Genomic DNA, 27,200 nt, shown 5'->3' with positions numbered 1-27,200 from the left:
TCTAACCGCATGTGCGCGCCTCCAGGGGTACGTAGCACGGCGATTGGTGGTGGTCTGTGTCCCTAGGATCACCGATCAATGTAAAGAGCCAATGTCTTCGCCTCTGTCATGTAATCAGCTGTGTCCAATCGCATGATCGCATGTAAATAAGGAAATGCCGGTTATTGGCATTTCTCTCCTCATGAGCTGTCACGCTGACAGAGGAGAGGAGAGGAGAGCCGGTAATCGGCATTCCTTAAAATGGACATCTACACTGGTCATCAGGACACTGATAATCAATGCCCTGATGATCAGTATAGCCCCATCAGTGCCACCTGTCATTGCCTATCAATGCCACTTGTCAGTGCCCATCAGCGCACACCAATGCCACATATCAGTACCTACCAGTGCACATCAATGCCACATATCCGTGCCCATCTGAGCTGCCTTTCAGTGCCAACTATCAGTGCCAGTAAGTGCCACCTATGAGTGCTGCCAATCAGTGCCACCTATCAGTGCCAGTCAGTGCCGCCTATCAGTTACCTTCAAGCACTTAAACCTCCTCCCAAAAAGTTGGAGTCCACCCCCACATGCATGCATACACAAACAAACCTATTGAAGCGCTTACATATGAAAATGTTGCTTTGTGATACATGATATATATCACTGTGCACGCAAGAATGAGTGCAATAATTCTACGTAGAGATGTTCACAACAAAAAAATTAATTTTGCTTCAGATTGATTTCATAGGTAAATCATTTTGTTTCATCATTCATTTAGATTCAGAAAACTTTATTAATCCCAAAGGAAAATCATTACGATACAGTTACATTCAACAAAGACAACACAAAACCACAATAATGAACGGAAATACGACACAATAACAATAAAATTACCCATAACAGCAATTGATACCAAATAAAACTAAATTAATATTATACTTCAATAAGCCATACCATCCTATTAAAATACCACATTGAATAAATAACACAGACTGAAAAATAGAAAATTAGACTACCGAAATGCAAGTATTACACCACTTTCTCTAGCATCACCCAGAAATCATAGTTAACCTAATACCATCATAATATAAAAATTACATAAAAATCTGGATCATAGACCATATTAAATCCTTACATCCAGCACAGAGAAGAATTATATAATTTGATGGCCACAGGCATTCTATCACTAAAGGAACTCCTCAGACTGACCAGTGTACTGTGTAGAGGGTGGGTGGAGTTGTCCAAGACTGAATGTACCTTGGACAACATTCTCCTCTCTAAGACTGTTGTTAAAGAATCCAACTCCATTCCAACAACATCACTGACCTTTGAAATCAGTTTGTTGAGTCTGTTGGTGTTTCACCATAAACCTACTTCTCCAGCATGCAGGCAAACTGCAAAGAGTCTAAATACACTGCTTAAAAAAATTGAAGGAACACTTTTTAATGTGTATAATGAGTATAACGTCAAGTCAATTAAACTCCTTGGATTTTGATCTGGTTAGTTAAGTAGCAGAGGGGGTCGTTAATCAGTTTCAGCTGCTTTGGTGTTAATGAAATTAACAAAAGGTGCACTAGATGGGCAACAATGAGACAACCCCCAAAACAGGAATGGTTTTACAGGTGGAAGCCACTGACATTTTTTTCCCTACTCATATTTTCTGACTGTTTTTCACTAGTTTTGCATTTGGCTAAGGTCAGTGTTGCTACTGGTAGCATGAGGCGATATCTGGACCCTACAGAGGTTGCACAGGCAGTATAACTCCTAAAGGATGGCACATCAATACATGCCATTGCCAGAAGGTTTGCGGTGTATCCCAGTACAGTCTCAAGAGCCCTACAAAATGACTTCCAGCAGGCCACTGGTGTGAATGTCTCTGACCAAACAATCAGAAACAGACTTCATGAGGGTGGCCTGAGGGCCAACATCCTCTAGTGGGCCCTGTGCTCACTGCCTGGCACCATAGGGCTCGATTGGGATTTGCCATTGAACAGCAGAATTGGCAGGTCTGCCACTGGAGCCCTGTGATTTTCACAGATGAGAGTAGGCTCACCCTGATCATGTGACAGACGTGAGAGGGTCTGGAGAAGCCATGGAGAATGTTATGCTGCCTGTAACATTGATTAACATGACCGTTTTGGTGGTGGGTCAAAGATGATCTGGGGAGTCATATCCATGGAGGGATGCACAGACCTCTACAGGCTAGACAATGGCACCCGGACTGCCAATAGGTATCGGGATGAAATCCTTGGACTCATTGTCAGACCCTACGCTGGTGCAGTGGGTCCTAGGTTCCTCCTAGTGAACAACAATGCCTGGCCTCATGTGGCGTGAGTATGCAGGCAGTTCCTGGAGGATGAAGGAACTGATACCATTGAATGGACCCCATGCTCGCCTGACCTAAATCCAATGGAACACCTCTGGGATATCATGTTTTGGTCCATCTGACGCCGTCGGGTTGCATCTCAGACTGCCCAGGAGCTCAGTGATGCCCTGGTCCAGATCTGGGAGGATATGCTCCAGGACACCATCCCTCGTCTCATTAGGAGCATGCCCCGATGTTGTCAGACATGCATGCAATCACATGGGAGCCATACAAACTACCGAGTACCATTTTGAGTTGCTGCAATGAAATTTCAGCAAAATGGACTAGCCTGCTGCATAATTTTCTCAATAGGAGTTTTAGGGTATCTTTGAATTCAGTCCTCTATAGGTTAATAATTCTCATTTCCATCTAACAATGGACATCCTTATCTCCCTAACACATTACCCAGTCCATATCAGTATAGATGTCCAGCATGATATTTTCCCCATTGAGATCTGATGTGTTTTGAAAGTGTTCCTTTAATTTTTTTGAGCAGTGTATTTACTAACCATAGGCTGTAACTGAAGTAAAACAAGTCTCTCCAAGGTCTTCATGATGTGGGAGGTCAAAGCCACTTCTCTGTAATCCTTGGCACCACAAAGACACGGTATCTTCAGCACAGAAATAAGGTAAGACATCTTCCACAACATAGTAGACTCAGGCTCAGGTTACAGACTCGTTTAAGGATGCCCCCAAGCGGATCTGCACTTGCCCTGAGTATGCTGGGGCCATCAGGACCTGCTGATTTTCCTGCTTTAAGTCTCTTCAACTGTCTACTCGATGAGCTGTAAAAGACATTGATCTACTTTCCCGTGAATGAGGAGTAGAGTTGTTCTTATAAAAACTGATGAAAGCATCCAATAGGGGGAAAGCAGAATACACACTACAGGAGGAAGGATATCTAGTATGAAGAGTGGAGGGTCTTTGCCTCAAATCTGCTTTTCTACAACTTTGTGTTAAATCTGAGGGAATCAAAACCAGGACCTCCAAATTGCACCTACTAAAAAAAAGGTTCAGTTCATTTGCCTCCACGGCACGCTAAGTCCCTCTACCAACTGGCTTGAGACCTATAATGGTTCTCATGCTACTCCAGACCTCTCTCAAATTGTCTCTAATCTTCGTCTTCAGGTCCCTCTGGCTCATTTTTAACTCCTCCCTGTTACCTACTCTAAAAGTCATCTTCTTGGAATTAAAAATATCCTTACTATCCCTTGTTACCCATGGTTTATTATTTGAATAATAATTAACAATTCTGGTTGGAACAATAGAATCTACACAGAAATTAATATAATGTATTATGCACCCAGTAAACCCACTAATGTCCCATCAATGTGGCTCATAGGTGTACATTCCAATCCGTCCCCTCAAAACAGCCACGCAATCATTCAAAGGACTCCTCAGACCATCTTTCACCAATCTGGTGGTCACAAGTTGTCCCTTAACCAGGGGCACATAACAAGGATTGTTATAGCAATAGCATATTATGATCTGATCTGCCCAAAGGTGGAAATGGAGAAGAGCTGTATGCATTCTTCACATACAGCAGATCCAGGGTCTTATTATCTTCTTAGTCTCTCTAGTTGGGCAGTTCACAAAATGTGTAAAGTTAGTCAATGTTTTCTCCATGGTGACATGATTAAATTCACTTGAGATCATGATAAAGGCATTAGGATGTTTGGTTTGAAGTTTTGCAATAACACTCTGGATGGTATCACTTGCCAACTTTGGGTTGGTAGAAGGTGGAATATGCACTACCACAACAATGACATATGGAATCTACCTAGGCAAGTAATAAGGCCAAAGCCCTACAAATAATAATTCTATATCTGAGCAGCGGACACTTTCTATAATAGTTATGTGAGCAGGGTTGCACCATTTATTGTTTACAAAAATAACAAGTCCCCCCCTTTCCTCCTACCACTCATTGCGCAGTCTCTGTCCACTCTAACAATCTGGAAACCACTTACAGTAACATTGTGATCGGTAATATCTCTGTGCAGTTATGTTTCTGAAAAACACATAATGCTACACTCACGAAACTCACATTGACCCTGAAATAACATGATTAGCTCATCTACCTTATTCGCCAAAAATCTGAAATTCCCCACTTTAATGGAGGGAATATTTGGTTTAAATTTCCTTCTCTCCCACCTCTGTCGCTTACTGTGATGGATGGGAGTATTGCTTAAAATAGGTACTCCCCTGCTGTGCAGCTAATACTGAAAAGGATTATCCTTGCTGCAAAAAAGCCGAGTACTGAGGATCTTGTATATGATAACTGACTTTACAAACTGGTGGTGGGACCCAACTGCTGTTGCTGTATGTATGGTGAAGGAGATGGTGACAGCTGCTGTTGAATTAAAGTGGTTCTAAAGGCTCAAGGTTTTTTACCTTCATGTATTTTGTGCATGAAGGTAAAAACCTTTTGTGGGCAGCGGACCCCCCCCCCAGCCCTCCCAATCCTTACCTGAGCCCTCTCTGAACTAGCGATGTTCTCGACAGCCTCTGCTGACTAAGACTCTTCCTCCTCATTGGCTGAAACAGCACCCGAAATCCATTGTATGCTGTCAATCACAGCCAGTGAACCAATGAAGAGAGAATGGGGAGGGAGTTTTATGGACACATAGAGTGGCTCAGGATGAGCATGCAGCAGTGCCCCCAGGGCAAGTGGCTTTCCCTGGGGGCACTGCTTGAGGAGGAGGAGCCAGCAGTGCCAGCGGGGATCCGAAAAGAAGAGAATTGGGGCTACTTTGTGCAATACCATTACACAGAGCAGGTGTAGACACGTTTGTTATAAAAAAAAAAAAAAAAAAAGCTTTAGTGTCACTTTAACCACTTCCTGTCCGGACACTTTTACCCCCTTCCTGTCCAGGGCAATTTTCAGCTTTCAGCGCTATCACACTTTAAATGACAATTGCGCGGTCATGCAACACTGTATCCATATGAATTTTTTACCCTTTTTTTGGCACAGATAACGATTTATTTTGGTGGTATTTATTCACTGCTGGGATTTTATTTTTTTGCTATGTAAATGAAAAAGTCCAAAAATTTTGAAAAAAGTGTTTTTCTTATAAAATTTTGCAAATAAATAATATTTCATCATAAATCTTAGCCAAAATGTATTCCGTTATCTTTTTAGTAAAAAAAAAATATGCCAAATTAGTTTATAACCAAAAATTATAATTATTAAATATTTTTTTTTACATTTTTATTTAATTTTTTTATTTTTTTATTTTTATTTTTTTTTACATACCGTCACCCTAGCAGTACAATGTTACCATGGTGACACTGTACTACTTGTGGGGGGTGATGATTTTTTTTTTTTTTTTTACAGTGATTGCTTTTACACCCATATAGGATGTAAAAGCAATTATTTCTCTTTCTCTCTGTCTGCATTCTTGCAGCCATTGAGAAATACTGTGTGAGCTGTGATTGGTCATAGCTTGTCACATGGTACAAGGCTGTTGTGAATAGCCTTGTACCATGTGATCTCTGTGATCATTCACAGATTTCACACGTAGTAAGCAATGATGTCACAAGTGACATCTTGCTTACTACTTTGGATGTGATCACTGATTGGCCAATCAGTGATCACATGATCAGGACCTCGTACAGAGGTCCCGTCCGATGATCAGTGTTTCACTGTGTCCGGAGCACACAGCAGGCACCTGATCGCGGTGCTGCGCGCTCCCAGGGAGCGTGCACAACTAGAAATAGCGGGTGCCGTTTATGAACGGCAACCCGCCCCTGGAGTGCCACCGTCCTGCCGTTTAAAAACAGCAGGCGGATGGCAAGTGGTTAAATTAGGCTGCACAGGCTTGCTAGAAGGAGACATATTTGTTATGTTAGAATGATTTGTTTTTGGAATTTTTTTTTTCGTGTATTCAGATCTGTTTCAAATATTTGGATTCATTTCATATATTTTGGAAGACTGGCTATATTCATTTTAAAATATTAATTTGTTATTTCGGGAGATTACTTTGTCCTCTGAGTCATCCCTACTAGTCCAACCCACAAAGAGAAACGGACTGAGCTGATTGGATGATATCGACTGGAGTCACATACACCCAAAAGTAACAAAACACAATAAGTAGGAATCATCATCTTATTTCACTTTTATTCCATACTATACTTATTACAGTATGTTTCCATTTCATATGTGATGCATTTTTTATAATAATGAAAAATGTTAATGCAAAATTAAAATGAAATGGATCCGAATCAGTTCGGATCATTCGTTATGTTGTTACATTATTTTGGATGCTTGAAATATTAACAAAATGCCCAAACTATGGCATCATATCTTCCGAAATGAATTTGTTGTTTTCATTATAATTTATTTTAGTTTCATTGAAATTCATTCGCTAATGTTATTCAGAGATACAGTAAATAAAAGGAAAAATGCTGGTGCACCACTTATTAGCCTGGGTTCACACTGATGCGCTGCGGAATTCTCAGCGGTTTATGTGCGAATTCCGCACTGCATCACAATCGCACCCTGCTCAAGTGAACCGCTACAAGTGTGTATGTTAAGTTACCGACGCCCTGAAATCGGTCTGCAAAATGCTGTGCGATGTGCAGAATCTTAACACATAGGTGTGAAATCATATGCAATCCGATTCTACTGCAGACCAAAAAAAGAGTCCTGGTGCCGATGCGGTGCGATTTGAGCCATAAAAAATGTATGGCTCAAATCGCACCGCACAGAATTTGCATGTGATTTGCACAGGAATGTGATGCGAATCACATGCGATATGCTGCACCGCACAAGTGTGAACCCAGGCTTAATGTGCTAATAAATGTTAGTGAATATTAATAGTCTAATAAGGAAATCAAAATAATAAATAAAAAACAAAAAAATGACAATAAAATAATTACAAATATATATATATATATATATATATATGAGGGATTGCTGCCAACACCTAACTGTGTAACACCCAGGGGCGGACTGACCATTTGGAAACTCGGGCGCTGCCCGAGGGCCCAGGGTCAGTAGGGGGCCCCATGAGATGCCCCTGGTACTTTTTCATAGGTTTTTTTGAGTTTTGGCAAGGACACAGGGGCCCCATGATCCCCTATTGCCCGGGGGCCCCATGAGTTGTCAGTCCGCTCCCTGGTAACACCCCACAATTTACATTATTCAGAGATACAGATACATCTGAATGTCCATATAATGAAAATTTTTTTCAAATTTCAATTGCTAACAAAGCAAATCACCCATGTCTAATTTCTAATTTATCCTAGGTTCATATCTGTGCGGGTGGTGCCGCTGCGGATCCACATGAAAATCCATGCATCCGCACCTCCCGCACAGAGAAACGTGGACCTGCGGGCTGATGGCACGCCACCCGCACTGGAAAACGCAACCGTACTGGGAACCGAGGTTCCTGTGTGAGCTGCGTTTTCCAAAGAAGTGCAGGGACTTCTTCCCTGCGTGTCACGGGCTTGGGAGTCCGTTCAAATGAATGGGCTCTCGTGCCCACGCAAAACACGGCACACACGGCCGCATGTATGTGAACCAAGGGTTACAGTACTTTTCACACCTGCCTACACCTTTTGGCTACAAATGGAGAAACAGAAAAAGGACATAATAACACAGGCATGTCAAACTGAACAAGATGTATGATCCAAACAACATCTGAGTCCATACGATGGAACCCTGGATTACCAACTGGCTAACACGTTTCGAGGACACAACCTCTTCCTCATATGCCTGTGTTATTATGTCTATTGTGAGTATGATACCTATTTTTGTTTCTTTAATAAATTATTTTAAACGATAATGCACTAGGTCGGTGCGCCCCTTTTCTGTTTCTCCATTTGTATCCAGTGTATTCGGACCACCCTGGTCTGTTGAGGGCAGCAAGCTGTGCATATTCCAGAAAATTCCAGAACATTCTTATTGGGTCTACTGAGTCCTTTCCTAGCGCAGGAGTAAAGTGTTTGTTGTGTTGGATACACCTTCTGGCTGACCAGGGGCGGACTGACCATTTGGAAACTCAGCACTGCCCAAGGGCCCGGGGTCAGTAGCGGGCCCCATGAGATGCCCCTGGTACCTTTTTCATAGGCTTTTTTGAGTTTGGGCAAGGACACAGGGGCCCCATGATCCCCATGAGTTGTCAGTCCGCCCCTGTGGCTGACCCAGAACAATCGTAGATCGGGAGTTCTGACTTCACCTCGGTAAATGTTGGTTATTGCATGCTTATTCATGATCAGTGACCGTGAAAAGTATTAAAGCCAGAGACAGCCAGGCAAGTAGCAGAAGGAGGTTAGCACAGCAAGTTTCTGATCCTTTATGGAAAATCGCCATGAAAAGCGTCCAGATGTACTGGGACTGACATATATGATACGTAAGAAGCTGCCTGCCCTCTTGTGGAAGAACTTTGTACATCAACCATCCCAGAACACACTGCAGAGAAAGGTGGGGCGTCATTCTGGTCTCTGAGACACTTCCTGCTTGTCTTTGTACAATGTTTTGTTTAGTAACTAGGAGCCATGTGACGCACAGTGCTGTAAATAGGTGAGTCACGGTGACTTCTCCACTACAGAACATCAGGGCAGAAGGTGTGGGGAGGAAGCGCAGGAAGAAGCATTAGAAATCTCTCAATCTGTGTCTTCTGGTAAGTTATAAACTGTTGTTGTTATATAAATAAGCTAGATGATATCAGCACGACAGAAATCGGGATCCTAAAGAGGCCCCTGGGCCCCCCATACATGTTACAATCTCATTTAGATCTACCAACAACTATGTAATGCAAGGGCCTGCCTGATTGGATACATCAGGCAGGCCCTTGCATTACATGGCTAATGGTACAGAGATTGTACAGTCAGATTGTACCATGTATGGTAAGCCTTAGACATTACATAATGGACTTATACTCTGACTGCTTTCATTCAGATTGGAAGAACATCTGATGTCTATGGGAGCAATGACTGAGATGCAATTTTCTTCCTTCAACCCTCGAAAACTGCTAGATTCTTCCATCAGCACATTCAGTGTTGTTGGGGGAATCTCTTCCTACAGCACTATTGCGTTCTGTCGGCAGAGAGTGCAGGGAGCCTTCCCCACTGGCAGAATACAATGATCACTGCAGGCGGCTGATTGGGTGAAAAAAAAACCCATCTATGGACAGCATTAAGGTGCTAGTCAAACCAAAATGAATGAGTTGCCTTAATGACAGGAAGGGGTTAAGTTTACTGCATTTATTTGTACAGACAACGTCATACTCTGACCGCCCCCAATGACGTCTGTATGCACAAAAAAGCATTGGGCGGGACTTGAATACTGTGACATCAGCATACTAAGGCTATGTTCATGCTAGCAATGCTAGCAGGTGTTAGACAGGTGTTTGGGAAGCATTTTTAACACTTCTCAAATGCCTATGAAAATTCTACACATGGCAGCACACAGTGCTGTTCACACTGAAGCCATAGCGTCAAGGCAAAATTGACACCTCATGTGGAGTTGAAGCCTTCCATTCAAGGCTATGGTGACATTCCTCAAACGCCTGGGAGGCGTTTGCGGGGAGTTTGCAGGGCATTTGCGGAGCATTAATACCATTAAACTTCATTATAGGCGTTTGTAGTGCAGTTTTTAACATTCAAACGCCTCAAAAATGCACTTGGGGCATTTGGGGAGTGTTAAAAACACTTCCCAAATGCCTGTCTAATGCCTGTCAAAAGCTATAGGGGCATTTGGCAAGCGTTAGAAATGTGTCAAGTGTGAACGAGCCCTTAGAGGAGGCCACTTGCAGAGCAGGCAGTGCATTGGTGTAATGCTGGATTTATGCCTAGCTGTCAGATCCTTAGTGCTGGGTTGACCACTCTCTGAGTACCTCTGGATTAATGTGACCTTTTAATAAAGACAGGTTTTCAGGTATGAGACCAGCTTTTCATAGGTGTTATTATTGAGGGAACCAAAGCATTCCTGTGGGTTTCAGTAATGTTCACCTTGCTGTTTGACCAGCTTGTTACAATTGGTCAATCTGATCTGGTGAGTGAATGATACCACCGGTGTGCATTGTGAAGGGTGTGCATCACAGGCACTTGACCACACTGAGGTTTTGCAATCATATTTCTCACCTTGAGCAAGATGTTTGTTTAAACACTGCATGCTCTATGGACTTATAATTGATTTGTTATGTTCATTATAGGTACTTATATAGTACTGTCAATTTATGCAGCGCTTTACATATATATTGTACATTCACATCAGTCCCCAACCCTCAAGGGGTGTACAATCTAAGGTCCCTAACTCACATTCATACATACTAGGGCCAATTTAGGCAGGATTCAATTAACCTACCAGCATGTTTTTGGAGTGTGGGAGGAAACCAAAGTACCCAGAGGAAACCCACACAGGGAGAACATTTAAACTCCAAGTAGGTGATGCAATGGTTGGGATTTGAACCAACGACCCTAGTACTGCTAGGCAGAAGTGCTAACCATTTAGCCACTGTGCTGCCCATAGGCAGTTGGACTGCATTTTACTGCATTGCCTGTTGGATAGACTATCAATGTATTGTTCAGATTCACCTTTTTTTATTTGTTCAGCATTTTTGTCAAGAATTATTTAAATTTTTATATACACTGCTCAAAAAAATTAAAGTAACACTTTGAAAACACATCAGATCTCAATGGGGAAAAATATCATGCTGGATATCTATACTGATATGGACTGGGTAATGTGTTAGGAATGTAAGGATGCCCCATCGTTTGATGGAAATGAAAATTATTAGCCTTCAGAGGACTGAATTTAAAGACACCCCGAAAATCAAAGTGAAAAAATGATGCAGCAGGCTAGTCCATTTTGCTGAAATTTCATTGCAGCAACTCAAAATGGTACTCAGTGTTTCGTATGGCCCCCGCATGGTTGTATACATACCTGACAACATTAGGGCATGCTCCTAATGAGACGACGAATGGTGTCCTGGGGTGTTTCCTCCCAGATTTGGACCAGGGCATCACTAAGCTCCTGGAAAGTCTGAGGTGCAATCTGGCATCATCAGATGGACCGAAACATGATATCCCAGAGGTGTTCTATTGGATATAGGTTGGGCGTGCGTGAGGGCCATACAATGGTTGTGCAACAGACCACTTCTCGATAAAGGTCTCCTCTAAATTTAAATTTTCCAAACTCCATACAGAACACTGTTAAAGTTAGAAGTGTACCAAGAAAGTTTTGGTAGTCTTAGGGCCTCTTAGGGATCTCAGACTAACAGCATTAGTAGAAGCTACAAGCTGTTCTTTCATTTCTAGGGTGGTTTCCACCTCACCAATAAGAACCCATATGATGTCTTTAACCCCCACTTTTCTACCAGGGCAATTTTTAAACTTTTCGTACATGTGGTAAAAACTGCATTTTTGGTTAGACAATCACTTTCATCCTCCAATATTTTCTGAAAGCAGAGACTGTGTAAATAAAATATATGGTTGTGTCAAGTTAATAGATACAAAACATGTCAAGGCTTAAACTTGCATGAAATGGTGAAAAGCTGCAGTAACCAAAATTGTCCGTAAGGGACACTTTAAAAGCCTTTACAGATTATCAGTTTTTAATAGCCATAAATTATGGCTCCAATGTTCACGACAATACCTCACATGTGTGTTGCAATCGCTATTTACATACCCGTATGCTTGGGCTAATAGGAGTGCCTTTAAATTTCACAAGCTGGGAAGTCCCGATACAACAGGACTGCTCCCCTTGCACTTGTGATTTGACATGTCTTACTGCTTAACAGAGAAAATTTAATTGAGAACACCAGATAACAACTGTGGTACTCATTAACCAGCTGCTGAAAGCAAGGGAGGTTCGAATGGTCAAAGGTGACTAGGCCACTGTAATCAGCCACAAGAACTGAGGTGCAGCCACGTGTCTCTTGCAGATAGGAGCAAAGGTAGGAAGCTTCCTGGAAACTTCCTGGATACTGGAAAGTGCAACAAGCAGAGTCTAATGCCCAAAAGGTCACATATCAAGCAGGCTCCTAAGTCTTCAATCCAGCAGGGTCTGGGCACAGCTTCCAAAGCTGGGGATACGCCAACGTGGGTTGCTGCATAAAGATCCAATCTCAGCAGCCTTTAGATGAAGCCTTGATTGAAGAAAAACTATCTTGCTGCACCTGCTTTAAAGCATATACCAGTCCTGTTGTCCTGGTGATGAAAATCATAACTAGCACCATAGTAGACTATGCAGCTGTTCTGGGGTCCAGAGCTGTCTGGCTATGCAGTGTATTATGCAGATCATTTAAGAAATTGGAAAACGCATTTGGATAAAATTAATGTACAGCCTATCTACTTTGGGAGCCTCTATAAGGTTCCTGTGAAAATGATTAGTACTCTATACAGAGCTTTTTTTCTCAGAGAAGAGGTGCAGGAACTCACCTACACCCCCTCCTAGATCACGTCCCTACCCGCCCCTAGAACTGCCAACTAAAACTGCAATCCCCCCCCAGAAACATCCCCTTTAGAGAACAGGCAACAAAGTATAATGTGGTGGGGGGCTATACAAGTCATTTTAATGGGATTTGTTAATAAAAAGCAATGCAAAAGATTAGAAATATCCAGCACTTACCAAAGCAAGCTCAGAGGCACTTCAAGACAATTTCAGCATTCTTGTCATATGTTTCTTCTCCGCTTCTCACATCAGTAGCATCCCCATATATTCGGTGAAGAGACATTACCAAATATCCACCAAAGAAACATCCCAAAATATCTGCCAAAGAGACATCCCCATTTATTCATCAAAGAGACATCCCCAAATATCAAACAAAGAGACATCCCCAAATATCAAGCAAAGAGACATTTCCATATATTCATCATAGAGACATCCCCAAATATTCATCATAGAGACATTCCAAATAGTCAGCAAAGAGCAATTCCCAAATATCCAGCAAAGAGACATCCCTAAATATCAAGCAGAGACATTTCCGTATATTTAGCAAAGAGAGATCCCCAAATATAAAGCAAGGAGACATCCCCATATATTCAGAAAAGAGACAGCCCCAAATATCCAGCAAAGAGGCATCTCCAAATACACAGCAAAGAGACAATCCCAAATATTCAGCAAAGAGCCTTTCCCAAATATCCAGCAATAAGACAGCCTCGTCCACCAAAGAGACATTCCCAAATATTCAAAGGGACATCCCTATATATCCAGCAAATAGGCATCCCCAAATATTCAGCAAAGAGACATCTCAAAATTTTCAAAGAGACATTCCCAAATATCCAGCAAAAAAGATAGCCCCATCCAACAAAGAGACATCCACAAATATTCAAAGAGACAGCCCCAAATACCCAGCAAAGAGACATTCCCAAATATCCAGCAAAGAGACAGCCCAGTACAGAAAAGACAGCCCAGTGCAGCAAAGAGACAGTCACAGCAGGCACAGCACAGCCCCATTCAGCACCATTGTCACCAGAAAACTAAAAACTTGTGTCCACAGCATACCAGTTAACTTGTCAGGAGACTGAGGAAGAGAACAGTCTAGCTCCCCATGCAATTGAATGAGCTGCACCTCACTCTCAAACAGCAGATTGACTGGCGCCAAAACGAGCTTCCCGACGGTCTGCAGGGAGAGGCGGAGCGGAGTGCAGATCACTCTGCCCTCCCGCTCTGAGGTTGCAGCTGTATGATCCCTCCACGACTGCTCTGCTTTCATACAGACAGCAGCCTACACAGTGAGTGACACAGACAGGGCTTGGCTTCCGATCGGCTCCCACAGTGTCTCTGGTGGAGGTTCCGGAACACACTTCCGTCACATTCCACCAGAAAAAAAGCTCTGACTCTAAAACAGTAAAGGATCTTCTTTAGCTTGAAGTTTAAAGAGATAAGTTTTAATGGTTTTGTCCCAATGCCCCATAACTCAGTTCTTATTTATGTACCTGCTTGTGACAATTGTCACAAGAATAGAAAAAAAGTAAATACATTTTTGTTACTGGCATAAGAAAGAGGGAAAGCTTCCAATAAGGAAGGTGACAACTGCAAAAAGTAGGTTTTCCTTGACTTTGGGGAGATACTATTTCCTGTTGTGCCTATATGAAAGGAAGGAAGGAGAAATCTTTTTCAATGGAGCACAGATGGCAATTAAAACGTTTTCAGTTCTTTTACACTCTACCAAAACCTTAAAAAAAAAATACAACTTGTTGGGCTGGCTTTAACTACTTCAGTATAATGTTCCCTTTTCCTTAAAAAAGAAAAGAATCAAATTTGGCCATAATTCTCTATAGTGATGTTACAATCCTAATTTAGGGTCTCATTCTTGTATTTTTATTTTGCCTTGTTTTTTAGGGATCTTAACTAAAAATGGAAAGAAGTGATTGTGACGCTGATGCCAAAAATGAAGAAGAAACTTCACAGAATGAAACAGGAGAACCTGAGAAGGCACCATATGATGACACAGTATGCCAATTTTTTCTTGCAGGAACGTGTAGATTTGGAGACAGATGCCGAAACACCCATGTAGGCGCATCTGACGCTTCTGAACAACCTATTGCTAATAAAGACAATTTAAGAAAAGTCAAGAGCCCCAGTGAACCAAAAGGCAAAATGCCTCCTATGAAGACAGCCACTGATGTCATCTCCAGAATCCAATGGGACCCTAATTTACCTAAGGAGCATTTTTTGGTTGGTTATCTTGATAGATTTTTGGGGGTAATTGAAAAACCATTCTCAGCTTTTAGTTGGGAAGATTTAGCTTCAGCTGGGGTAGATGTTCTTGCCATACCTAAACATCGCATCCAGTACTTTAAATATCAAGAACTGGTGGTCTGGGATAAAACTAGTCGCACAGATGATGTGTTTGGTTCAACAGGAAGTGGATTGTCAATCTTAGATGTAATTGAACAGCACAAAACTTTAGTAAAAACAGGACAGAATGATAAGGAAGAGATGGAAGAAGTGGCCCCTGATTTGTTGGTTGAAGACGAAGAGTGCGAGGATAGTACTCATGATAATTATTTGCAGAAACAAAGCACTAAAAAAGTGAGGCCTACTCACTTTATAGCAGTTCGCATTAGCAGTGAAGACGTGAGAAGCACTGTAAAAGAGGTACAAGATGTTCTGGTAAAACATAACAAAGAAATAGCACCATTCCTTACTCCTCTGCCAGAACTTCATTTAACATTGTGCCTTTTGCATTTGGTGACTTCAGATGACATAGAAATTGTTCATACAGTCCTTCAAGACATTAAGACTGAAATTCAGAGGATCCTTTCTCCGAGCCTCATTTTAAGCTTTGATGGACTGAAAGATTTTCATTCACGTGTGCTATATTTGGCACCCGTGTTTGTTCCAGGACTAACATGCTTTGTGGACACTCTAAACCAAAGATTTCGAAGCAGAGGCTTAGTAGTCATAAATCCACCAACTTCCTCCAGCTTCCATGTTACTGTAGCTAAGGTACCTAGAAATATGGCCAGTAAAAATCACAGCCTTCTGTTCCTACCAGAGGTTTACAACAGTATCCAGATTACTCATTTTGGGGCTCAACATATTGACACCATTAGCTTTTGCAATGCCGGGAGTTCAAGACGCACTGATGGATTTTATACAACACTTCTAGAACTGCCACTGTACTAATAAATATGACAGTAAGCTAAACAATATGGCTAATTATTTCTTTTTAAAAGAATAACAGCAAGGTCTGTTGAGAGACACAACCAATTTATTTCAAGCTGTCCTTTTTAGACTTTTGTTGAATAAAGAAACTAGAAATCTGCTTAGTCTTATTTTCTATTACTCTAGGTGTTCAAAATTAAAAGACTCAGACTCTGACAACTGTGCAGTGGTATTCAAAATATGTTGAAACCTTACAATTAGTACAATATGTTTCTGTAGAAATTGTGAGCAAATTGCAGACTATGCATAAATACTGTATATAGACTACTTAAAAAAGGAAAAACTCCAAAACAGTATAAAGGATCACAAGACACACAATTTCTCCAAAATATATGTATAAAAATAATGCACATTTCTTTAACAATTAAAAAAAAACTGTCACACATCTAAAAATACACTTTGAAAACACACCAGATCTCAATGGGGAAGAATATTATGCTGGATATGCTGGATGCTGGATATCTATACTGATATGGACTGGGTAATGTGTTAGGAATGTAAGGATGCCCCATCGTTTGATGGAAATGAAAATTATCAACCTACAGAGGACTGAATTCAAAGACAAAAATCAAAGTGAAAAAATTATGCAGCAGGCTAGTCCATTTTTGCTGAAATTTCATTGCAGCAACTCAAAATGGTACTCAGTAGTTTGTAGGGCCCCCACGTGCTTGTATGCATGCCTCAAAGTGTTGCAGCATGCTCTTAATGAGAATACTGATGGTGTCCTGGGGTATTTCCTCCCAGATCTGGGCATCACTGAGCTCCTGGACAGTCTGTGGTGCAACCTGGTGGCATGACATGGACCGAAGCATGATATCCCAGAGGTGTTCTATTGGATTTAGGTCAGGGGAGCGTAGGGGTCCTTCAATGGTATCAATTCCTTGATCCTCCAGGAACTGCCTGCATACTCTCACCACATGAGGCCAGGCATTCTCATGCACCAGGAGGAACTCATGACCCACTGCACTAGTGTAGGGTCTGACAATGGGTCCAAGGATTTCATCCCGATACCTAATGGCAGTCAAGGTGCCATTGTCTAGCCTGTAGAGGTCTTTGTGTCCCTCCATGGATATGCCTCCCCTAGCCATCACTGACCCACCACCAAAACAGTCATGCTGAACGATGTTACAGGCAGCATAACGTTCTCCACGGCTTCTCCAGACCCTTTCACGTCTGTCATGTGTGCTCAGGGTGAACCTGCTCTCATCTGTGAAAAGCACAGGGTGCCAGTGGCGGACCTCCCAATTCTGGTGTTCAATGGCAAATGCCAATTGAGCTCTATGGTAAGCACAGGGCCCACTAGAGGACGTCGGGCCCTCAGGTCACCCTCATGAAGTCTGTTTCTGATTGTTTGGTCAGAGACATTCATACCAGTGGCCTGCTGGAGGTCATTTTGTAGGGCTCTGGCAGTGCTCATCCTGTTCCTCCTTGCACAGAGGAGCAGATACCGGAACTGCTGATGGGTTAAGGACCTTCTATGACCCTGTCCAGCTCTCTTAGAGTAACAGCCTGTCTCCTGGAATCTCCTCCATGCTCTTAAGACTGTGCTGGGAGACATAGCAAACCTTCTGGCAATAGCACATATTGATGTGCCATCCTGGAGGAGTTGAACTGCCTGTGCAACCTCTGTAGGGTCCAGGTATCCTTCTCATGCTACCAGTAGCAACACTGATCCTAGCCAAATGAAAAACTAGTGAAAAACAGTCAGAAAAGATGAGTAGGGAAAAAAAATTTCAGTGGCCTCCACCTGTAAAACCATTCCTGTTTTGGGGGTCGTCTCATTGTTGCCCATCTAGTGCACCTGTTGTTAATTTCATTAACACCAAAGCAGCTGAAACTGATTAACAACCCCCTCTGCTACTTAACTGACCAGATCAATATCAAATGACTTGATGCTATACTCTGATTAACCACTTGCCTACCGGGCATTTATACCCCCTTCCTGCCCAGGCCAATGTTCAGCTTTCAGCGCTGCCGCAATTTGAATGACAATTGCGCGGTCATGCGACACTGTACCCAAATTACATTTTTATGATTTTTTTCACACAAATAGAGCTTTCTTTTGGTGGTATTTAATCACCGCTGTGTGTTTTATTTTTTCTGCTATAAACAAAAAAAAAAGCAAAAAATTAAAACAAAGTTTTTCTTTGTTTCTATTAAAAAATTTTGCAAACAGGTAATTTTTCTCCTTCCATGATGTGCATTGATGAGGCTGCACTGATAGGCGGCACTGATGGGTGACACTGATGGGCACAGGTGGGTGTTACTGCTAGGCACAGGTGGGTAGCACTGCTGGGTGGCACTGCAGGGCACAGGTGGATGGCACTGATGGGAACACGTGGGTGGCACTGATGGGCACAAGTGGGCGGCACTGCTGGACACAGGTGGGTGGCACAGGTGGGCAGCACTGCTGGGCACTGATGATCAGTGCCGATCCCTTTGCTGACAATTGCCATTTCTCGGCAGTCACAGCGTGAGGAAAATGCAGCCGATAACCGGCAACTGCATTAACCGGTGATCTGCTGTGTCATTGGACACAGCCAGGGGCGGACTGACCATTTGGAAACTCAGGCATTGCCCGAGGGCCCGGGGTCAGTAGGGGGCCCCATGAGATGCCCCTAGTACCTTTTTCATAGGCTTTTTTGAGTTTGGGCAAGGACACAGGGGCCCCATGATCCCCTATTGCCCAGGGGCCCCATGAGTTGTCAGTCCGCCTCTGCACACAGTTGATCACATGGTAAAAGGCCACCGTGATTGGACATTTACCGTATCCCATGATCAGCTGTGTCTGTTAAGACACAGCGATCACCGGTGGCGCCAGGTGCTCGCCGCTGGGGGCGCGCAGGGGGCGTGTTCTGGAATGACGTCCATGTTCTGAAACGTCCCAGAACCAGACAACCGCTCTGTAGCCGTCCTTCATCTATAGCGTGGTTGGGAACTGGTTAAAAAGTGTTCCTTTAATTTTTTTGAAAAGTGTACAACCAACAAACCCTTGAATATAAACAGAAAGCTGTGAAACAATACTTGACATACCATAGTTGGGGGAATGGCCTCCCACCTCAGGGTGGATCTCTAATATAAGCTTTTTTTTTCTCAAAAAATGACTTAGAACCCCCACACATTAAATATTTTCTGAAAGTAAAGGCCTTGGAGAATAAAATGGGTGGCACTGCTGGGCATTGATCATCAGTGCCCTGATGATCAGTGCTGATCACTTCTCTGACAATTGCCGATTATCGGCAGTACTTTCACAGCATGATCAGCTGTGTCCGTAGGGATCACCAGCAGCACCGGGTGCGCACTTCTGGGGGCGCACAGAGGGCGTGTCCTGGAATGACCTCCATGGATGTCGTCCCAGAACTAGACAACCACACTGTAGCCGTCTTTCGGCTATAGTGCAGTAGAGAAGAAGATAAGGTCCTGGAGTGGCCTAGCCAGTCTCCAGACCTTAATCTGATTGAAAATCTGTGGAGGGAGATAAAAGTTCACGTTGCCAAACGTCCGCCACCAAACCTTAATGGCTTGGAGAAGATCTGCCAAGAGGAGTGGGCCAAACTGAGATGTGTGCAAATCTGGTGGCCAACTACAGGAACGTCTGACCTCTGTGATTGCCAACAAGGGATTTGCCACCAAGTATTAAGCCATGTTTTGTGAATGGGATCAAATACTTATTTCCCTCATGAACATACAAATCAGTGCATAATTTGTTAGACATGCATTTCTTTTGAATTTTTTGTTGCTATCCTGTCTCTCAGTGTTACAATACACCTACCATTCGATTTTAAGACTGATCGTTTCTTTGTGAGTGGGCAAACATTCAAAATCAGCAGGGGATCAAATACTTATTTCCTTTACTGTATATACAGTTGTGTTCAAAATACCTGATCAATCACTGTTTTTGGTAGAAATGATATTTCTACATGGCAAATAAGTTTTTAATAAAGTGCAGAAAATGATAGGCTGCTCAGCTTAAATGATCGCAAATGCTTTAAAATGGCAACCAAAACCTGAAAGACGTGGAAGAAAGTGAAAAACTACTATTCAAATGGATAGAATAGCCAAAATGGCAAGGACTCAGCTAACAATCAGCTCCAGGAAGATCAAAGAAGGTCTAAAGTTACCTGTGAGTACTGTTACAATTAGAAGATGCCTATGTGAAGCCAAGGTATCTGCAAGAAGCCCCCGCAAAGTCCCACTGTTGAAAAAAAGACGTGCTGAAGAGGTTACAATTTGCCAAAGAGTACATTGACTGGCCTAAAGAGAAATGGCGCAACATTTTGTGGACTGATGAAAATAAGATTGTTCTTTTTGGGTCTAATGGCCGGAGACAGTTTGTCAGACGACCCCCAAACACTGAATTCAAGCCACAGTACGCTGTGAAGACAGTGAAGCATGGTTGTGCAAGCATCATGATATGGGGATGTTTGTCATACTACGGTGTTGGGCCTATTTATCGCATACCAGGGATCATGGATCAGTTTGAATACATCAGAATACTTGAAGAGGTCATGCTGCTTTATCCTGAAGAGGAAATGCCTTTGAAATGGGTGTTCCAACAAGACAACGACCCCAAACACACCAGAAAACGTGGAACATCTTGGTTCCAGACCAACAAGATTGACGTTATGGAGTGGCCAGCCCAATCCCCGGATCTTAATCCAATAGAAAACTTGTGGGGTGACATCAAAAATGCAGTTTCTGAGGCAAAACCAAGACATAGAGAAGAACTGTGGAATGTAGTCCAATCATCCTGGGCTGGAATACCTGTTCACAGGTGCCAGAAGTTGGTTGACTCCATGCAACACAGATGTACAGCAGTTCTCAGAAACAGTGCTTATACAACAAAATATTAATTAAGTGATTCAAAGGAAAGCAAAATCTTCAAACATTTTTCAGTTTATATAGTGAATGTTTGAGTTTGTAAAGAAGAATACAAACACTGCTATTTTTTTGAACAGTCTAATATTCATTTTTCTTCAATTTTTTTAGAGGAACAACACAAATTTGATATATTTTTCTTGTTTTGATTTGGAATAGAATGTGTAGTGTTCCCAATGCATTTTTGTTTATGGAAATAAAAGCTATTAGAAGGATTTTGAGCTTTATACACTTTTTTCAACACGCTGCTATTATTTTGAACACAACTGTATATACAGTAAAGGAAATAAGTATTTGATCCCCTGCTGATTTTGAATGTTTGCCCAATCGCAAAGAAACGATCAGTCTTAAAATCGAATGGTAGGTGTATTGTAACACTGAGAGACAGGATAGCAACAAAAAATTCAAAAGAAATGCATGTCTAACAAATTATGCACTGATTTGTATGTTCATGAGGGAAATAAGTATTTGATCCCATTCACAAAACATGGCTTAATACTTGGTGGCAAATCCCTTGTTGGCAATCACAGAGGTCAGACGTTCCTGTAGTTGGCCACCAGATTTGCACACATCTCAGTTTGGCCCACTCCTCTTGGCAGATCTTCTCCAAGCCATTAAGGTTTGGTGGCGGACGTTTGGCAACGTGAACTTTTATCTCCCTCCACAGATTTTCAATCAGATTGATGATCAATGCCCAGCAGTGCCGCCCTCTGTGCCACCCACTTGTGTCCATCAGTGCCGCCCACCTGTACTCATCAGTGCCACCCACCTCTGCCCAGCAGTGCCACCCACCTGTGCCCAGCAGTGCTGCCCATCAGTGCAGCATCATCAGTGCCAGCTCAACAGTGCTGCCTAGCAGTGCCCATCAGTGCTGCTTATCCATGCCACCTCATCAGTGCCCATCAGTGTTGCCTATCAGTGCCCATCAGTGCAGCCTCATCAACGTACATCAGTGAAGAAATTACCTATTTGCAAAATTTTATAATAGAAACAAAGAAAACCATTTTGTTTTGGGTTTTTTTTGCTTTTTTTTTGTTTATAGAGCAAAAAATAAAAGACTCAGCAGTGATTAAATACCACCAAAAGAAAGCTCTATTTGTGTGACAAAAATGCTAAAAATTTCATATGGGTACAGTGTTGCATGTAATTGCCATTCAAAGTGCGACAGCGCTGAAAGCTGAAAATTGGCCTGGGCAGGAAGGGGGTATAAGTGCCCAGTAGGCAAGTGGTTAATGTGCTTCTTCTTGAGCCACTTTTCTGTTGCCTTGGTCATGTGTTTTGGGTCATTGTCATGCTGGAACACCCATCCATGACCCATTTTCAATGCCCTGGCTGAGGGAAGAAGGTTCCCACCCAAGATTTGACAGTACATTGCCCCGTCCATCGTCCATTTGATGCGGTGCAGTTGTCCTGTCCCCTTAGCAGAAAAACACCCCCAAATCAGAATGTTTCCACCACGTTTGACAGTTGGGATGGTGTTCTTGGGGTCATAGGCAGCATTCCTCCTCCTCCAAAGAGCTCGATTTTGGTCTCATATGACCACAACACTTTCAACCAGTCCTCCTCTGCATCATTCAGATGTTCAGTGGCAGACTTCAGACGGGCCTGGACATGTGCTTTCTTGAGCAGAGGGACCTTGTGGACACTGCAGGATTTCAATCCTTGTCGGCGTAGTGTGTTACCAATTGTTTTCTTGGTGACTGTGGTCCCAGCTGCCTGGAGATCATTGACAAGATCCTCACATGTAGTTCTGGGATGATTCCTCACTGTTCTCATGATCATTGACACTCCACGAGGTGAGATCTTGCATGGTCCACCAGACCTAGGGAGACTGACAGTTGTTTTGTGTTTCTTCCATTTGCGAATGCTTGCATCAACTGTTGTCACCTTCCCACCAAGCTGCTTGGCAATAGTTTGGTAGCCCAGTCCTGCCTTGTGTAGGTCTACAATCTTGTCCCTGACATCCTTGGACAGTTCTTTGGTCTGCCATGGTGGAGAGGTTGGAATCTGATTGATTGCTCCTGTGGACAGGTGTCTTTTATACAGGTAACAAAATGAGATTAGCAGCACTCCCTAAGAGACTGCTTCTAATCTCAGCTTGTTACCTGTATGAAAGACACCTGGTAGCCAGAAATCCTGAATGATAGGGGATCAAATACTTATTTCCCTCATGAACATGCAAATCAGTGCACAATTTGTTAGACATACATTTCTTTTGAATTTTTTGTAGCTAGTCTGTCTCTCAGTGTTACAATACACCTACCATTCGATTTTTAGACTGATCATTTCTTTGTGAGTGGGCAAACATTCAAAATCAGCAGGGGATCAAATACTTATTTCCTTCACTGTATATACAGTTGTGTTCAAAATAATAGCAGCGTGTTGAAAAAAGTGTATAAAGCTCAAAATCCTTCTAATAGCTTTTATTTCCATAAACAAAAATGCATTGGGAACACTACACATTCTATTCCAAATCAAAACAAGAAAAATATATCAAATTTGTGTTGTTCCTCTAAAAAAAATTGAAGAAAAATGAATATTAGACTGTTCAAAAAAATAGCAGTGTTTGTATTCTTCTTTACAAACTCAAACATTCACTATATAAACTGAAAAATGTTTGAAGATTTTGCTTTCCTTTGAATCACTTAATTAATATTTTGTTGTATAAGCACTGTTTCTGAGAACTGCTGTACATCTGTGTTGCATGGAGTCAACCAACTTCTGGCTCCTGTGAACAGGTATTCCAGCCCAGGATGATTGGACTACATTCCACAGTTCTTCTCTATGTCTTGGTTTTGCCTCAGAAACTGCATTTTTGATGTCACCCCACAAGTTTTCTATTGGATTAAGATCCGGGGATTGGGCTGGCCACTCCATAACGTCAATCTTGTTGGTCTAGAACCAAGATGTTCCACGTTTTCTGGTGTGTTTGGGGTCGTTGTCTTGTTGGAACACCCATTTCAAGGGCATTTCCTCTTCAGCATAAGGCAGCATGACCTCTTCAAGTATTCTGATGTATTCAAACTGATCCATGATCCCTGGTATGCGATAAATAGGCCCAACACCGTAGTATGACAAACATCCCCATATCATGATGCTTGCACAACCATGCTTCACTGTCTTCACAGCGTACTGTGGCTTGAATTCAGTGTTTGGGGGTCGTCTGACAAACTGTCTCCGGCCATTAGACCCAAAAAGAACAATCTTACTTTCATCAGTCCACAAAATGTGGCGCCATTTCTCTTTAGGCCAGTCAATGTGCTCTTTGGCAAATTGTAACCTCTTCAGCACGTCTTTTTTTCAACAGTGGGACTTTGCGGGGGCTTCTTGCAGATAGCTTGGCTTCACATAGGCATCTTCTAATTGTAACAGTACTCACAGGTAACTTTAGACCTTTTTTGATCTTCCTGGAGCTGATTGTTAGCTGAGTCCTTGCCATTTTGGCTATTCTATCCATTTGAATAGTAGTTTTTCACTTTCTTCCACGTCTTTCAGGTTTTGGTTGCCATTTTAAAGCATTTGCGATCATTTAAGCTGAGCAGCCTATCATTTTCTGCACTTTATTAAAAACTTATTTGCCATGTAGAAATATCATTTCTACCAAAAACAGTGATTGATCAGGTATTTTGAACACAACTGTATATACAGTAAAGGAAATAAGTATTTGATCCCCTGCTGATTTTGAATGTTTGCCCACTCACAAAGAAACGATCAGTCTTAAAATCGAATGGTAGGTGTATTGTAACACTGAGAGACAGGATAGCAACAAAAAATTCAAAAGAAATGCATGTCTAACAAATTATGCACTGATTTGCATGTTCATGAGGGAAATAAGTATTTGATCCCATTCACAAAACATGGCTTAATACTTGGTGGCAAATCCCTTGTTGGCAATCACAGAGGTCAGACGTTCCTGTAGTTGGCCACCAGATTTGCACACATCTCAGTTTGACCCACTCCTCTTGGCAGATCTTCTCCAAGCCATTAAGGTTTGGTGGCGGACGTTTGGCAACGTGAACTTTTATCTCCCTCCACAGATTTTCAATCAGATTAAGGTCTGGAGACTGGCTAGGCCACTCCAGGACCTTATCTTCTTCTCTACTGCACTATAGCCGAAAGACGGCTACAGTGTGGTTGTCTAGTTCTGGGACGACATCCATGGAGGTCATTCCAGGACACGCCCTCTGTGCGCCCCCAGAAGTGCGCACCCGGTGCTGCTGGTGATCCCTACGGACACAGCTGATCATGCTGTGAAAGTACTGCCGATAATCGGCAATTGTCAGAGAAGTGATCAGCGCTGATCATCAGGGCACTGATCAACATATGTACTTTTTCATTTCTTGTTTTTTTCTTTATATATGTGCTTTTTATAATAGGTATTTATGTCTACATTCCACGTCTTTAATATGGGGACGTTTCTTCCTGACAGAATTTTCACTCTTAACCACTTGAGCTCCTGAGGATTTACCCCCCTTAATGACCAGGCCTCTTTTTGCTACTCGGCACTGCACTAATTCAACTGATAATTGCGCGGTCATGCAATGTTGCACCCAAACGAAATTTACGTCCTTTTTTCACACAAATAGAGCTTTCTTTCGGTGTAATTTGATCACCTGTACGCTTTTTATTTTTCACGCTATAAACAAAAAAAGGCCAAAAATTTTGAAGAAAAACAATATTTCTTACTTTCAGCTATAAAAAATATATAGTAAATTCAAAGTTGGTTATAAATTTAGGCCCAAATGTATTCTGCTACGTTTTTGGTAAAAAAAATCCCAATAAGTGTATATTGATTGCTTTGTGTGGAAGTTACAGCGTCTACAAACTATGGTATAGATACTGCAATTTACGCCATTTTTCTGCTATACAGCGCTGCGCTAGTTTAAAGGACAATCGCGTGGTCATGCAATACGGTACATAAATGAAATTTACATCCTTTTTTTCCCCATGTCCAGTAAAAAAAAAATGCAAAAATCAAATTTAGTCATAAAGTTCTGCCGAAATGCATTCTGCGACATGTCTTTGCTAAAAAAAATCCCAATACGTGTAAATTAATTGGTTTACGTGAAAGTTATAGCGTTTACAAATGGCGGGAAAGATACTGGAATTTTTAATTTTTATTTATACTAATAATGGCGCCGATCAGCGACTTTTGGCGGCAATTAGCGACATATGGCGGCGACCAGCGACTTATGGCAGGACTGCAGGACTGCGGCGGACATTTTGACACTTGGGGGGGGAACTGACTTGGGGTCACTGACATCCCCAGTGACACCAATATAGTGATCAGTGAAAAAAACCCACTGAAACTGTACTAATGTCACTGGGGAGGAAGGGGTTAACATTTTTAGAATTTGCAGGGAGTGTTTTACTAGGGGGCGGGGGTGTGTACTGGACGGGCGGAGGGAGGGGGGAGCTGATCCAGGGAGAGAAACTCTGCAGCTTCTCACAAGCTGTCAGAGAACTGACACAGAACAGGGCTGTGTGTAAACAATGCAGCCCTGCTCTATGTCAGCAATCACCGTCAATCACGGGAAAACGGCCGGTAAAAACCGTCCGTGACCCGTCGGCTGACACCCGCGGGACAGGTAGGGCGGGCGCGCGCGCCCCCTACCTGTTTTGAAGGCAGTCGTTTTAAAACGTGCTTTTGCCTAAGAGTGCCGCCCTGCCACAGTTTATATGCGGTGGCTGGGCGGCAAGTGCTTAAACCACCACCTTTATTGGGAGATATTCATCTGATGTGCATTCAATTTGTGGCTAATTGTAGAATTGATTCCAATTATGATATAGTGATCTAAGCAGCACTTTGGATTTCAATGTGTTCTGATCTGAAGAAGGGTGTTAACATAATAGCCCAAAACTGTTGAACACTAGGATGTATGGCTGTGTCCATTTTTTTGGAAACCCTTTTGTATGGCAATTTTTCAATAAGTTTTTTTTATGTGCAGCAATCCAATTTTCTTTTTTTTCTATATATGGACTTTGGGAAGGCCTGATTGCTATGCACGGATTGCTGATTGCTGTGCACTCCACCCATATTACGGATATATATATATTATATATACACATATACCGTATTTTTCGCTCCATAAGACGCACCTAGGTTTTAGAGGCGAAAAACAAGAAAAAAAAATATTCTGAACCAATGGACTGCAGACACAGTACAGGGGATGACCAGAAACTGCGGACACAGTGCAGGAGATGACCAGAAACTGCGGACACAGTGCAGGAGATGACCAGAGACTGCGGACACAGTGCAGGAGATGACCAGAGACTGCGGACACAGTGCAGGAGATGACCAGAGACTGCGGACACAGTGCAGGAGATGACCAGAGACTGCGGACACAGTACAGGAGA

At 42.4% G+C, this 27,200-nt stretch overlaps 2 protein-coding genes across 2 annotated transcripts in view; both read left to right on the top strand.

Annotated features, from left to right (window-relative positions):
- TTYH1 (tweety family member 1) overlaps window positions 1-14,773 on the top strand; it is a 283,569-nt gene extending 268,796 nt beyond the window's left edge. The window contains exon 14 of the mRNA XM_089652576.1: window positions 14,637-14,773. Coding sequence (XP_089508702.1) covers window positions 14,637-14,645 — 9 coding nt within the window. The 3' untranslated portion in view covers window positions 14,646-14,773. The remainder of the gene's footprint in view (window positions 1-14,636) is intronic.
- Window positions 14,652-16,065, top strand: LENG9 (leukocyte receptor cluster member 9). Its single transcript, XM_089652578.1, has one exon. It carries the CDS (start codon window positions 14,652-14,654, stop codon window positions 15,924-15,926), a length of 1,275 nt encoding a protein of 424 aa, XP_089508704.1. The 3' UTR covers window positions 15,927-16,065.
- The last annotated feature ends 11,135 nt before the right edge of the window (window positions 16,066-27,200 follow it).

Source organism: Staurois parvus, unplaced genomic scaffold, assembly GCF_062004578.1.
Source record: "Staurois parvus isolate SC_StPar_1 unplaced genomic scaffold, SC_StPar_1.0 ptg000686l, whole genome shotgun sequence".
In the NCBI taxonomy this organism is placed as follows: domain Eukaryota; kingdom Metazoa; phylum Chordata; class Amphibia; order Anura; family Ranidae; genus Staurois; species Staurois parvus.
The sequence above is the reverse complement of the archived record's forward strand: the minus strand, read 5'-3'. Positions and strand labels throughout refer to the sequence as shown.

What these genes read in the sequence shown, in the direction of transcription:
- LENG9 (XM_089652578.1), top strand. Translation starts at nt 14,652, where the DNA reads ATGGAAAGAAGTGATTGTGACGCTGATGCCAAAAATGAAGAAGAAACT.